The 14,102-nt window shown below is 42.6% G+C and overlaps 1 protein-coding gene across 1 annotated transcript in view; it reads left to right on the top strand.

The window, feature by feature from the left end:
* Nucleotides 1–14,102, top strand: part of LOC130022889 (immunoglobulin lambda-1 light chain-like) — a 60,646-nt gene extending 46,544 nt beyond the window's left edge. Inside the window, exon 9 of the mRNA XM_056113604.1 lies at nucleotides 13,798–14,102. Within this exon, the coding sequence (XP_055969579.1) occupies nucleotides 13,798–14,102 (305 nt within the window). The remainder of the gene's footprint in view (nucleotides 1–13,797) is intronic.

Genomic DNA, 14,102 nt, shown 5'->3' with positions numbered 1-14,102 from the left:
TATAAAAATTGATTGTTTATAGGTATTATGCTGTTATGTTAATGTATATATTTGTATCTGCATTGGATTAGAATATTTGATCTAGAAGGAGTTAAAATAACTATGACACATGAAAACAGGTTAAAAAAGTAATGGTTTAGTTTAAACATGAGTTTCTAGAGTTATAAAATTGGTTGCAAAGTTTGTCCTACCAGTGCTCTATCTGATCTCTGAGACTCTTGGTAACTAAAATTTCTAGAACTACTAAGAGTTATAAAATGGGTTCACCTCAGATGTCAGCCTTCTGTAATAGTTTCTGAGAATGGAGAATTGCATGGAAAATGTGGGAAATTTTACTAACTATGTTGTTAATTAGCCTGTCTATTGCTTAAAAGTGCATGCTATTTTTTGATAATTTTGTTTTATCCCAAGCGTTGTCTCCAGGTATCAACCTAGTCCTGGTCTGAGAACTTTGTACCTAAGTGTGAAATGCTTTCTGATTTCATGATAATCTATGAGTGTTTTAATCTTTTTGTATTTATGTTTTCCTGTAAATCAGAATTTTAGGATGTCTCCTGGTTAATTTCTAATGTAAAGTGATCTTTTGCCCAGTGGATATACCTTGTAAGATCTTTAATTGTGAGCATTTTTAAGGCTTTTTGAATATCTATAGAACTGATCTAATGCTTTTGAAATAGCACTGCAGAGTACAGTTTTGTCATGTTAAGTGAGATGGTTGGTAACTAGTGTCTAAATTTGGGAGATCCCATTGTACATTGTACTACTATAGATGTATGTCATAAGTCAGAAAGATAATGGATGGAGATATCGTCAGTGGGAAAAAGGAAAGGGATCCTGTTAAAGTGAAGATGATTTTGAAACGAGATGAAGGAAAGTTATAGGACAGAGTGAATGTTAAGGAATGTGCAGAACGTTTGAGGTTGTGTTTTAAAAAAGGAACTGATTAAACTGTACTGTTATAAGAAACTCTTTAAATTACACCTGCAGAATTGTTCTAGTGCCTTTTTGGTAAGCTCTTATGGAAAAGATATTGGGCAGATTGTCCAGACTCCTGGTACAGTGCTCTTAGAAAATGGGAAGTCAAGGTTTTAAAATGCTGCTAAATTGTATCCTTTATCGCTACAGATTTAAGCTTCTTTTGACTAGGACCCACAGCAAATGGGTGTATTACACCTCGCTCTGAGTAAGGTGAAAAGCTTGCTTTTCTCTTCTTTTGTACCTTCAGATGTTTTTGATGCTTCATGGCACTACATTGGTTTGCATAAATACAGATAAGTCTTTCCGCTCTGTAATAGGGTCTACCCCTCATGCAGACAGGAAAAACCAGCCATGGGACCCCAAAGCCCTCTTCCAGGGAAACAGTCAGGGGATCTGTCTAAATGACAGGAGCAGGGACTTAACAGGTACTGTTTAAAGTACCCTACAAACCTCAGGGTGACCCTAGAGGCAGGCCAGCTCAAGGAAAGACTGGAAATCATCACTGCTATGAAGAATGAGGAATCTAGGACTCTGCAATGACTAACTCCTGGGCCTACTCTCAGCGTCAAGAAAAACCTGGAAACCAGGATTTCTCCCAGCCCTGAAGAAGAGATGGGATGGATTCCTTTCTGCCAGGACATCTTTGTAGAAAATGAGACCCAAAGCCACATCCAGTTCAACCTGAAGGCTCGAGGCTATCCAGTTTGTCGCGGGACATCTTATGGACAGGCCTGGGTAACCCTGACGTGCCAGATAAGATTAATGCCGTTATTGGTGTGTCTCCTGTCTTTAGCCGACCCCCAGCATTTCTCAGCAAATAATGGGGTATCCCAAATGGAGAGTTTTCTAATCTTACTGTGTTTATGCAAAAGAACAAGCCAGACTTGTTAAAGCTATCTTGCAAAGTTTTACAATGAAGGTGGAGAGAAAACATGTTTCTGTAACTTGCTTTTTGTAAGAATCAGATTCTAATTCTACAGAGGTGATTGAATAAATGTATCCTAATCTTGAACTTGAGGGCTGGAGCGATAGCACAGCGGGTAGGGCGTTCACCTTACAAGCGGCCAACATGGCTGACCCGAGTTCGATTCCTCCGCCCCTCTCGGAGAGCGCGGCAAGCTACCAAGAGTATTCGATATGCCAAACACAGTAACAACAAAGTCTCCAATGGAGACGTTACTGGGCCCGCTTGAGCAAATCGACGATCAACGGGAGGGCCTTTTAATCTTGATCTAATAGGTACCCCCTTTGGGGAAATTTATATAAAACTTGGTTTACTGTCTGTAGGTAAACAGCCTAATCTGTAAAGGAACTCAATGTTATACATGCTGTCACTAGTCTGATCCGAGCATTGGGAGCCAGAGGTTTACTAGGGTGAAGCTCATCTCAAAGTGCAGAATTGCTTTCTCCCAGTCTGAATTGGCCAAAGTGTTGAGAAGGGCATCTAAACTGGTCAAATTAGAATAGATTAATATCTAGTTCTAAAATACTGTGAATTTTCTTTCTATACTTTATTGCATCTAAACTGGTTAAATTAGAATAGATTAATATCTAGTTCTAAAATACTGTGAATTTTCTTTCTATACTTTATTGCATCTCATTTTCTGTGAACAGTCATTTGGAGAGAACAAGAATATTATCAGATCTTAATTTCTGTTGCATCATGGGATTAACACCAGAGAATACTTCCTCTAAACCAGAATGCTCTGCAGAAGAGGAACAATGGACATTGGAGGTTTCCAAAAGGAAGTTGATGGATTTACCCAACAAGGAAAGTTGCTAACTCCTGGACCAATGCAATGGAAAATTATTAAAGGGTTATGTTTTAACACTAGTGAGAACCATCTCCCAAGGGGAGGAACTGAACAGCAAGTAAGGTAGAAGTAATTCAGAACTGTGTTTTCTGTGCCATTAATAAACCTAGTGGAAATCCTGAGCCTCCTCTCCTAACACCTGTTCAGCATCAAGGCTTGACCTTATGCAAATGATCAAATGTTCATATGTTCAAGGTATAAATATCTGTTGGTTCTCATTGATAGTTTCAGTGTATGGGCAGAAGATTTTCCAATCTGTACTGAGAAATCCAGAGAATGTCTTGGTGTTTCTGTGTCCATTAGAAAAATCAGGACACAGGAAATCATATTATCAACCAAACCTGTTTGTAGAGTTAATCTTTTTCATTGTTTTAATGATAGAGATGGGTATGGCATTATGTTGCTTTGATTTCTGTTGCTTTAACTCTTGTTTTTTAAGATAGCAAACAACTCTGTTCCCCCTGGGTCAAAAAGGAATTTCTACTCCTCCAGGGTCTAACCATTTCAAAGTAATATCCCTCAGTATAAATGAAGTGATCTTTTCTTCCAGATAACTTCAGGAACCCAACCACTTTATTGCGTGGGGCCCATTATAAACTAAGGTAGCATGAGATTTCCCCCTTGCACAGGTAGGGTCTGCGCCCCTCTTGTCAGCATGCAGCAGCTTCAGAATATGGACCACCGACCATTTTCCCCTTAAAGATTTAAGAAATCTCTAGGGGGGAATAGAATGTAGGCAGGTAGACAGGGAAGGCCCCCTCCTAAGGCAATGAAGAAGGGGGAATTATGTGTGGTGTTGGGAGAAAAAAAATGCTGCTTCTCTATGCCAATCATATAGGGGTGACAATTCTATATCTTACTTGAAAAATTTTTTTAATCTACTCTATGAGATCTGTTTAGATTTTATTTTCATTTCACTTTTTTCAAGTACAATTGGCAGGGTCACTGTGGAACTACCTATGCTTCTTCCTTATCTGTACAATGAGATCAGTAAACTTGGTACCTGGCCTGGTAGCTGTTCTGATGTAGGCAGGTAGACAGGGAGGGCCCCCTCCTGAGGCAACGACAAAAGCCAGCCCTGCAGAAAAACAGACCCAAAGAAGCTCCTCTAGGAACAAAAGGCCAGGAAAGGAATTTCAAAGAAGACCATCACCACTCCCATCCTCCCTGGCAACCTCCTTAGCAACGGGACATTTACCTGGGAAGAAGCCCCACGTGGGGGCAGGTTGGAGAAACCCTATAAAGGCCACCTTGAACAAAGGAAGTGCGCGCATTTGCTGCCCGAGCCCATGTGCTGCTTGTGCCCACGTGGCCGAGCACATGTGGTGCCCGAGCACATGTGTCGCCCGCATCTCCCCTCTTGAGATGTGTACTTTCATGCTTTCGTGTCTAACTTTACTCTCTCACTCTCTCTCCCTCCCTCCATACCTAAAAATCCTCCAAATAAAATCTATTTACTTCACTGCTTGTCTACTCCTGAAATTCCTTTCTGTGAGGCGAGACAAGAACCCAGCAACCCTGGGTCCCGAGTGGCAGAGGTGGATGGGGAGAAAGTGACTGTCTTTCTCCTCCCCGCTTCATATAAGTCACCCGTGGGGCCCACCGACATCAGTTCCATGTGCACTCACGGTTGAGAACTCTGCAGTTGCACCTTCTCTGGCCTATCAGAGTCGCCTGAGCAAGGACTTTAGTCTCCGTAGGTGCTTTCTCTTGGGCTTTCCCAAGGCAGAAAGCAAATCTCCATCATGCTGTTTCTGGGCTGAGATTTGGGTCTAGATGCTGGGCTCAGAAAAGTGTGGGTGCTGCAATAAATAAACAAGTGCAGATGTCACTTCAACTATACTTTTTTGCCTCTCTGGGATATATTCCCAGGAGTTGTATTGCTGGGTCAAATGGGAGCTCAATTTCTAATTTTTGGAGAATCATCCATACTGTTTTCCAAAAGGGCTGAACCATTCGGCATTCCCACCAGCAATGAAGGAGGGTCCCTTTCTTGCCACATCCACACCAGTACCGGTTGCTTTTGTTCTCTTGGATGTGGGTCAGTCTCTGTGGTGTGAGATGATATCTCATTGTGATTTTGATCTGCATCTCCCTGATGATTAATGATGTAGAGCATTTTCTTATGTGCCGTTTAGCCATTCGGATTTCTTCTTTGAGAAAGTTTCTGTTCATTTCGTTGCCCCATTTTTGATGGGGTTGGATGTTTTCTTCTTGTGGGGCGGGGGGTGGGGGATGGGAGGGATACTGGGAATCATGGTGGTAGAAAATAGATACTGGCGGAGGGATGGGTACTTGATCATTGTATAATTGAAACCCAAGCACAAAAATTTGTAAGCCTACGGTTGTAGACTTACAAATGGTGTTTCACTAATAAAAATTATAAAAAAGGAACGTGTGGGTAATTGATAGATGGAAACTTGTTTGCATAGATATTCCCTACTTTGACATAAGGGGAAGAAAAAAAGGGGACTTGGGTAGAAATTCTCAGAGGTTGGGTCAGAGATTTTTATGTACCAGTGCGGGGGGCCACCGCTAACCACTCTCTGGCCTGCGGAGGTGGCCCGAGGATTGATCCGATGGTGCAAGAAGGGACCAACCGAATGAACACAAGACACAAGAGACAGAGTACAGTTTAGAAACAGAGAGATAAAGGGACAGACTTTATTGAGGGATACAGGCTGTTTATATAGGGTCAGGGCAGCCCAGTCAAGAGCAGAAGCAATATAACCATACATGGTAAGGTCAGCAACAAGAGCTTTACCTAACATTCAAGGTAAACATTTGTACATCAAAGGGTCTTATGGCAGTAGGTGCATCCTGAGCTTTACATTTGTATATCAAAGGGTCTTATGGCAGTAGGTGCATCCTGAGCTTTACATTTGTATATCAAAGGGTCTTATGGCAGTAGATGCATCCTGGAGATCACTATAGATAAGGCCAGATAAGATAACTGTCAGCCTGATGTCTGTGGCTATAGATCAGGTATCCGCTGAGGGCTGAGGTTAGGAAGTCCTGACTGTCACCAATGTCTCTAACATGGGAACCACAGCCAGGGTCTTTGAGAGGGCTCTTGGCTTCCCACATCTTCCCCTTCGCTATTATATAAAAACCTCGTTCAGGGAGGTATTGGCTGGGTCCCCCCAAGATCGCAAAATACCTCTGTTTTGTGGAAGGGAGGATGAGATGCCCATCCCTCAATTCTCCTTGCTAGAAGGGAATTGTGGAAAAAGGCAGGAACAGAGGAACCTCTATGCAGACCCAGCATGCCTCTCAGGAAGTCTGAAACGGGCCACAGGGCCATCCCTTGCAGTGCTTTGCCTTGCAACTGACGGGCTCCAAAAAGAAAAAAAGAAAGGGGGTGCAGGGAGCAGGTCCAACGCCACTACTCCCGCAACAAGAAGGTCCACTCGATAGACCTGCAGGGGAGCTCAACTGACCCAGTGGAGGCCTGCGACAGTCTAGCATCTTCCATAGCCAGGCAATGATAGTGCACCTGGATGGGGGTCGTCGATGTTGTGGCAATCTGTTGTCTAATAAAGGTGAGCAGGCAATTGACTATACAAGGGCCAATGGTTACTAACAAGAGTGCTGACAGGGGGCCTAAAAGTGGTAACTGATATGGAAATAAGGTATGGAAACTCCAGCCAGAGGAGGAGGGTTCTTGTTGGTGATGCTTTTGCTCCAGGCCCTCTGGTAATTCACGCATGGATTCCCTTATGACCCCGCTATTATTGACATAAAAACAGCACGCTTCCCCAATGCAGCACACAATCCCCCCTCTTTCATAAAGAGCAAGTCCAGTCCTCGGTGGTTTTGAAGAGCAACCTCCAAAAGACGTTAGCGAATCCTCGACGTGAGAGATGGATCGTTCAAGGTGCTCTAAATCGGCATCCACAATGAGAGGAAGTGTAGGTAAACCGGAGTGCTGTGAGGTCAGGGCGCCGTCAAGGCCGAGGGTGAACAGGGTGGCGAGGTGAGGGCGGTGACAGTCTTGCGGCAGATTCAGCAGGGTGAAACAACATCCATCGCGCGGGAACCAGTAATCATAAAGGGTGGAAGTTGGGTGGTACAAAATACGGGGACCACCAGAACAGTCATACAGAACTATGAAGAGGAGTCGAAAACAGAGGCAGCGAGATGAGGAGTCAGGCCTGTCACTGAGCAGAGCCACCAGGCATCCTCCATCAGGGTCGAAGGAGGCAACCACTAGGGCCCAGAGGGCGTCTGCAGAGCCAGACTGGAGAGGAGGCAGAAATGGTGCTGACCTTATCTTAATCTCACTTAACAAAAACTGTACTCTGCAATGCTCCCATAGATATTAAAAAAGCCTTAAAAAATGCCCAATTAAAGCTCTTACAAGGTATATTCACTGGGCAAAAGATCACTTTACATTAGAAATTAACCAGAAGGCATCTTAAAATTCTGATTTCCAGGAAAACACAAATACAAAAGATTAAAGCACTCATAGATTATTATGAAACATTAAGTATTTCACACTTGTGTACAAAGATTTCTGAAGAACAGGGCGAGGTTGATACCTGGTGACAAGGCTTTGCGTGAAATAAAGTTATTCAAAATAATAGCATGTACTTTCAAGCACTGGACAGGTTGATTAACAATGTAGTTAGGAAAATTTCCCACATTTTCCATGCAATTCTCCATTCTCAGAGACCATTACAGAAGGCTGACATCTGAGATTATCCCACTTTATAACTCTTAGTAGTTCTAGAAATTTTAGTTACCAAGAGTCTCAGAGATCAGATAGAGCACTGGTAGGACAAATTTTGCAACCAGTTTTATAACTCTAGAAACTCATGTTTAAACTAAACCATTACTTTTTTGAACCTGTTTTCATGTGTCAGTTATTTTAACTCCTTCTAGATCAAATATTCTAATTCAAGGCAGATACAAACATGTACATTAACATAACAACATAAGACCTATGATCAATTTTTATAAAACATGATAAAAACTTCTTTGGCTTAATTTCAATAGTTCTTGTACCTTAATGATTTAAAATCATGAGCTTTCTATACCAGATATTTTTAACAATTCCACAAAAATACAAATATGCTTTCAGACCCAGAAAAAGCCCTTTGAATTTTTTACTAAACTTTAATATTAGCATAAGAAAATATTTGAATTCATGTGTGAACACAAAAAGGATGGCAGCAATCTATCTTTCCCACCGCCCATGTTCGGTAGTTTCCCCCACTCCAGGGAGGTGGATGGCGATGGGCAGGAAAAGGGAGGAAACCTTATGGCCAGGCTGCTTGACTTAGTTGCAGTTTATTCCAATCCTCTCTCCATTCACTCTCGTATCTCTTCTGCCTCTCCCAGCCCATTCTTACAATCTCATTATATCCTATAAAAGAAACTCAGATTCTCTCAAGCATATTTTCCTCTGTTCTCTCAGACCTCCTAGTGGAGAGCCCTGAACTCTCCTCATATAGATCATGGTACCTCTAAAGGGGCAATACAGTGATGTCATCAAAAGGAGAAAGAAGTTTGAGGCAGTAAAACATACATTGCTTCTTTACATCTGCAGACCAGTAATTTTGGCCTCACCTTTTACAAGTTACAAGCACTTGGATTAGCACATCAAAAACCAGTCTGCTAGATCTTGGAATCTATGTCCCAAAGATCAGCCTGCCTGGAGCCTGGCATCTACATCCCAAAGATCAGGCCTGGCTAGCACCTGAGATCTGCTCTGTGAGATAAGGGAAGCTGCCTCTTGTAGTATACTGAAATTATTTACTGAAGGCAGTTTGAAAGGGAAAAATGTTTAGCCTTATCCAAACTAGTCAGGACATTCTTCTAGGACAGATTCTCACTTAGCAGATCGACTCACAATTTACAATACAAGTTCAGTGTCCTACAAGGATCTGATCTTACATATTAACAGATTCTGACTAGGGGGAAAGCTGATTAACTGGTTGGGGAGGAGAGCATAGAGACGTGATTACAGAAAAACAAAGGAATGGAAGTGACTCAGAGGCACTGTGATGGGTGTACCATGATAAACCTTAGCTCCTTGTGTCAAAGGAGAATGGACAAATCCAATTGTTATTCTATCAATTTCCACTGTTTAGGAAAATAAGGAGGGTCCAATAGAAATCATTCAGGCACTCCCAAGTTTTTTTTTTCCAATCTCATTTAACATGACAAAACTACTTTGGAGTGCAGTAACTGGAGCCTGGAGAGAGTCCTTAAGACCCACAACAAAGAGTTCCCTTTTGCTAAGTGCATTTCCCAAGGTCGTAAGAAAGGAGGGTGAAGGGAGAGGGAAAAAGAAAGGCTGCATTTTCAAATGTGGGGACGTGGATGTGCTTAACTGAGGAGTACCTAATGATGCAGTTTTTTCTTCTGCAGGGGACTCTATTTTATTCTGAGAATCGCAGCTGTGATCCCCTTATCCTGTCACGGGAGACTTCCAGCGGTGAGTGCCCTAGGGGGCTGACAGGTGCCCACAGGGAGGAAAAGCCTGGAAAGGGAGGGGGAGTAAGGAGTGGAGAAAGTGACTGAGAGAGTGAGAGGTAGAGAGATCAGCCCACTAACCAGGCCACCCAAAACAAGATTGGGTTGAGAAGGGAGAAGAGAGGGGGAAAGAGATGGGCCCACTCACCAGGCCACCCAAAACAAATTTGGGCTGATAGAGGGGGAGGGGATAGAGGGAGGCAGAGAAGGGCTGGGGACTAAGGAGCACAAAGGCAGTAGCCCTTTAAGAAGGTCTCTAGAGACTGACCCACTTTCAAAAGAACAAAAGCAACGGATGTGGCGAGAAAGGGACACTCCTTCACTGTGGGAATGCCGACTGGTTCAGCCCTTCTGGAAAACAGTATGGACGATTCTCAAAAAATTAGAAATTGAGCTCCCATTTGACCCAGCGATACCACTCCTGGGAATATATCCCAGAGAGGCAAAAATGTATAGTCGAAGTGACATCTGCACTTGTTTGTTCATTGCAGCACTCTTTACAATAGCCAGAAACTGGAAAAAACCTGAATGCCCAAGAACAGATGACTGGTTAAAGAAACTTTGGTACATCTACACAATGGAGTACTATGTAGCTCTTAGAAAAGATGAAGTCATGAAATTTACATACAAGTGGTACAACATGGAAAGTATCATGCTAAGCGAAATGAGTCAGAAAGAGAGGGATAGACATAGAAAGATTGCATTCATCTGGGGGATATAAAGTAACAAAGTATGAGATTAATACCCAAGAATAGCTGAGATCAGCACCAGGAGGATTACTCCATAGCTTAGTGGCCAGTTGGGCATTCTAGAGGAAAGGGCAGCTCAGATAGAGAAGGGAACACCAAATAAAGGGTGTTTGGAGGTCCCTCCCAGGAGGGAGGGGAGATGCATGTTGAAAGTGGACTATGCACTGAACATGTTTGACACTCAATGCCTCTTTTGCAGACCACAACACCCAAAAGGAGAGAGAGAACACAGGGGATTGCCCTGCCACAGAGGCAGGGGGGGATGAGGGGATGGGGGTGGGGGGGATATTATCCATGGTGGTGGAAAATGGGCACTGGTGGAGGAATGGGTATCTGATCATTGTATAATCAAACCCAAGCACAAAAAATTGTAAATCTACAACTGTACCTCATGGTGTTTCACTAATAAAAAAAAATTAATAAAAAAAATTAAAAAAAAAAAGAAGGTCTCTAAGTTTCATTGCAGGTAGGAAAAGGCCAGGACGGGGATTTAAGACAGTCACGGCCCCTACATTTCTTATACACACATTTTCAAGAAGAAAGAAATTGACAAGGTCCTTTTTCTTTACCTAGATTCCTTGGTGCTTAAGGGAGGTCTTTAAACCACCAACAAACAATTCCTTCTTGCTTAGTTCAAAGATACAGATATACATGAATATAGAAAATGAGAAACATAGGAAGGAGAGAGGGAGTAAGACAGATGAAAGGAATAGAAGGCAGACAAGACATAAAGAGAGACGAGACAGGAGATGAGTCACTGGAAGGCTGTCCCCCACGTGAATACCTGGGACATGGGGGAGGCCTCCACAAAGGGGCCCACTCAGATTCTGTAGCCTTTAAGGGTGCCCAGCCGTGGAACCACAGACTCGAATCAGGGGCGAGGATGCCTCTAACCGCTCATTCACTCACACACACATTCCACAGAGGACACAACAAAGGGGCGCAGGGGGGGGCCTTATCTCACCCAGTGACCATCTCATATACCTCATATGAGACTGAACACTCAATTGTGACACAGACGAAAGGAGTAGAAGGAAGAAAAAAACATGAATAGAGACGAGATAGGAGATGGGTTACTGTAAGGCTGAAGCCCCGCGTGAATACCTGGGAAAAACAGACGCAAGACACGGGGGAGGCCCGACAAAGGGGCCCACTCAGTTGCTTGCCTGGCCAGTGGGAAATTTACCCATCGTGGATCAGCCAGAGGTGACTTGCAGCTGACGTCTAAGTCAGCACCACCATAGACCATATGTTTCCTGTGGAACCACAGGCAGCCCAACCGAATTCTGTAGCCTTTTTGGGGACCTTAAGGGTGCCCAGCCATGGAACCACAGACTCGAATCAGAGGCGAGGACGTCTCTGACCGCCCATTCACTCACACACACATTCCACAAAGGACACGACAAAGGGGCGCAGTGACCGTCCATGTACCTATTATGAGACTGAACACACAATTCTCCCCTGATGCTGTCCCCTCGGCCTCGATCATGAGGTGGGGATTTTGATTAGGCAAGCACTTACCTTTCTGTGAGTCCCTGCACAGACCCTTTGATTTGTACATCAAAGGGTCTTATGGCAGTAGGTGCATCCTGAGCTTTACATTTGTATATCAAAGGGTCTTATGGCAGTAGATGCATCCTGGAGGTCACTATAGATAAGGCCAGATAAGATAACTGTCATCCTGATGTATGTGGCTATAGATCAGGTATCCGCTGAGGGCTGAGGTTAGGAAGTCCTGGGAGACTGTCACCAATGTCCCTAACATGGGAACCACGGCCAGGGTCTATGAGAGTGCTCTTGGCTTCCCACATACCAGGGCCTGGACTCCTCTCCTTCTCGTGTTCCTCTCTCATTGCACAGGTAGGGTCAGAACTGAAGAGACAGCCCCAATATACCCCACAACCCAAATATTATTTCTCCCACCCCAATTTTTAAGAAAAGCTTACATAAGGCCAACTCAAGGAGCAAGATTGTGATGGAAGATAACACATACAGGGTAATTCAGGAACACATTTGTAGATCAACTCAGAAAAAATCACTCCTATCCAAGGTGATGATTTAATTGCTTGAAAAGTCTGAATCTACATGCTGGAAAATTAAATTGTTCATTTATTCATTTTCATTTCTTCAGAATAAACACATATATTAAAACTAACCAAAACATAAATGAATCAAATACAGAATATCCCTCAGATTCTTTAGCAAATTTCTTGAGAGTCAACCAATAATAAATAAACACAAAATGCAAGTCTATTTTAAAATCAGTAGAAAAAATAAGGCAAGAAAATATGAATGACCTATAAAAATAGGTCTAACACATTGCAAGATATTCACAGTATAAAATAAGAAATAAATACAGTAACTTATGACCTATATAATTAGGGAATTGTAAAGTAAAAATTAAATTAGAGGTCACCACACAATAGAATAGGAAAAGCTCAGTGTACTGACAACTATTTGAAATTGAAAAGGTGGAGAAATTGTAACAGCAACTAAAGTATACACCAAATGATCAAGATTAACATAATACCTAATTACAGGTAAAAAACAAAACATATATAAGATATCTCTATATATTTTTTGCATTTTTTTCTGTAAATGTAAAATTCTCACAGAAAAAATCCCCATCACGAACATAGAAAAAAGAATAAAAATGTATACTTTTTCCTCTGCCTGTTTTAAATATTTGTCAGACCTAATATTTGTACTGCATGTAATATCATACTAACCTATAAAATCTTTATTGCCAGGCAGTACTCAGGGCTTACTCCTGACTGTATGGTCAGGGATCACTCCTAGCAAGCTAGAAGATGGTATGAGATACTGGGGATTGAACCCTAATCAGCCACATGTGAGGGAGTTACTCTCCCCACTGACCTACAGTCAAACCAAGACAAAGATTTTTAACAATGAACATGATGTCACCTTGATAAACACCCAAAACCAATAAAGATTATTTCTGAAATGAGTTATGAATACAAAGAAAGAGAAAATTACATAAGTGATAATTGCTAAATGGGTGCAAGGATAGGTATACATTAGGCAGAATTGAAGCTTTGAGGAGGATATTGAACAGGAGTAAAGAAGTATCAAAAAATAAAGAAGTATCAATAAGGATTAGTAGAAGATGGAGTCAGAGTGGTGGTACTAGGGAGTATTCAAAGGGTACTGAGTTGAATCCTAGCAATATTTTGAATGACTTCTATTTCAGAAAAAAAAAGCAAAAGCAAAAATAAGAATTTGTTTTTACATGGGGAAAAAGAATCTTTTAAAAGACTGAAAACCACTAATTAAAAAAACCCCACTTTGCTCTGAATAATTGAAATACACTAAACACCATCTTGAGAAATCTACAGGGGGCACTGATGTTCTTGAAGTGAACAAGGCCTGCAGCATATCCAGACAGAAAAAGTGCCAACAGGTGGTTCCTCTCAAGGGAATAAACCAGCTAAAAACCACCCCAGACTTAGTGCTGCCTTGAAGACACAGAACTGGAGGAGGGGATTTATGCTAAATAGCTCAAATATGCAACAAGCATACCCAACACAAACCCTTCCCCCAGGGTCAGAGGGACATAAATGACACCCCAGAGTCCTGTGTCAGCTGTGGGACCAGAATGCCCTTGAAAGTCTGCACCATGAGCAGGACTCCTCTCCTCCTTCTCGTCTTTTTCCTCTTTACTCACTGTCCAGGTCGTGGAGATTTCAGTGACCAAATTTTGGGGAATTTCTCTGACTTCCATTTTCATTCCTGACATGCTTCTGTTTCCATTTCAGGGTCCAATTCTCAGGCTGTGGTGACTCAGGAGCCTTCACTGACCATGAACCCGGGAGGGACAGTCATTCTCACATATGGTTCTAGCACTGGAGTAGTCACTGATGGTCACTATCCATATTGGTTCCAGCAGAAGTCTGGTCAAGCTCCCAGAACAATGATTTATGACACAAACAAAAAACACCCCTGGACCCCAGCCCGGTTCTCAGGCTCCATCCTTGGGAACAAAGCTGCCCTCACAATCCCGGGAGCCCAATCAGAGGATGAAGCTGAATACTACTGTTCACTGTTATACAGTAGTGCTTGA

This window comes from Sorex fumeus, unplaced genomic scaffold (assembly GCF_029834395.1).
Source record: "Sorex fumeus unplaced genomic scaffold, SorFum_2.1 ptg000021l, whole genome shotgun sequence".
Classification (NCBI taxonomy): domain Eukaryota; kingdom Metazoa; phylum Chordata; class Mammalia; order Eulipotyphla; family Soricidae; genus Sorex; species Sorex fumeus.
The sequence above is the reverse complement of the archived record's forward strand: the minus strand, read 5'-3'. Positions and strand labels throughout refer to the sequence as shown.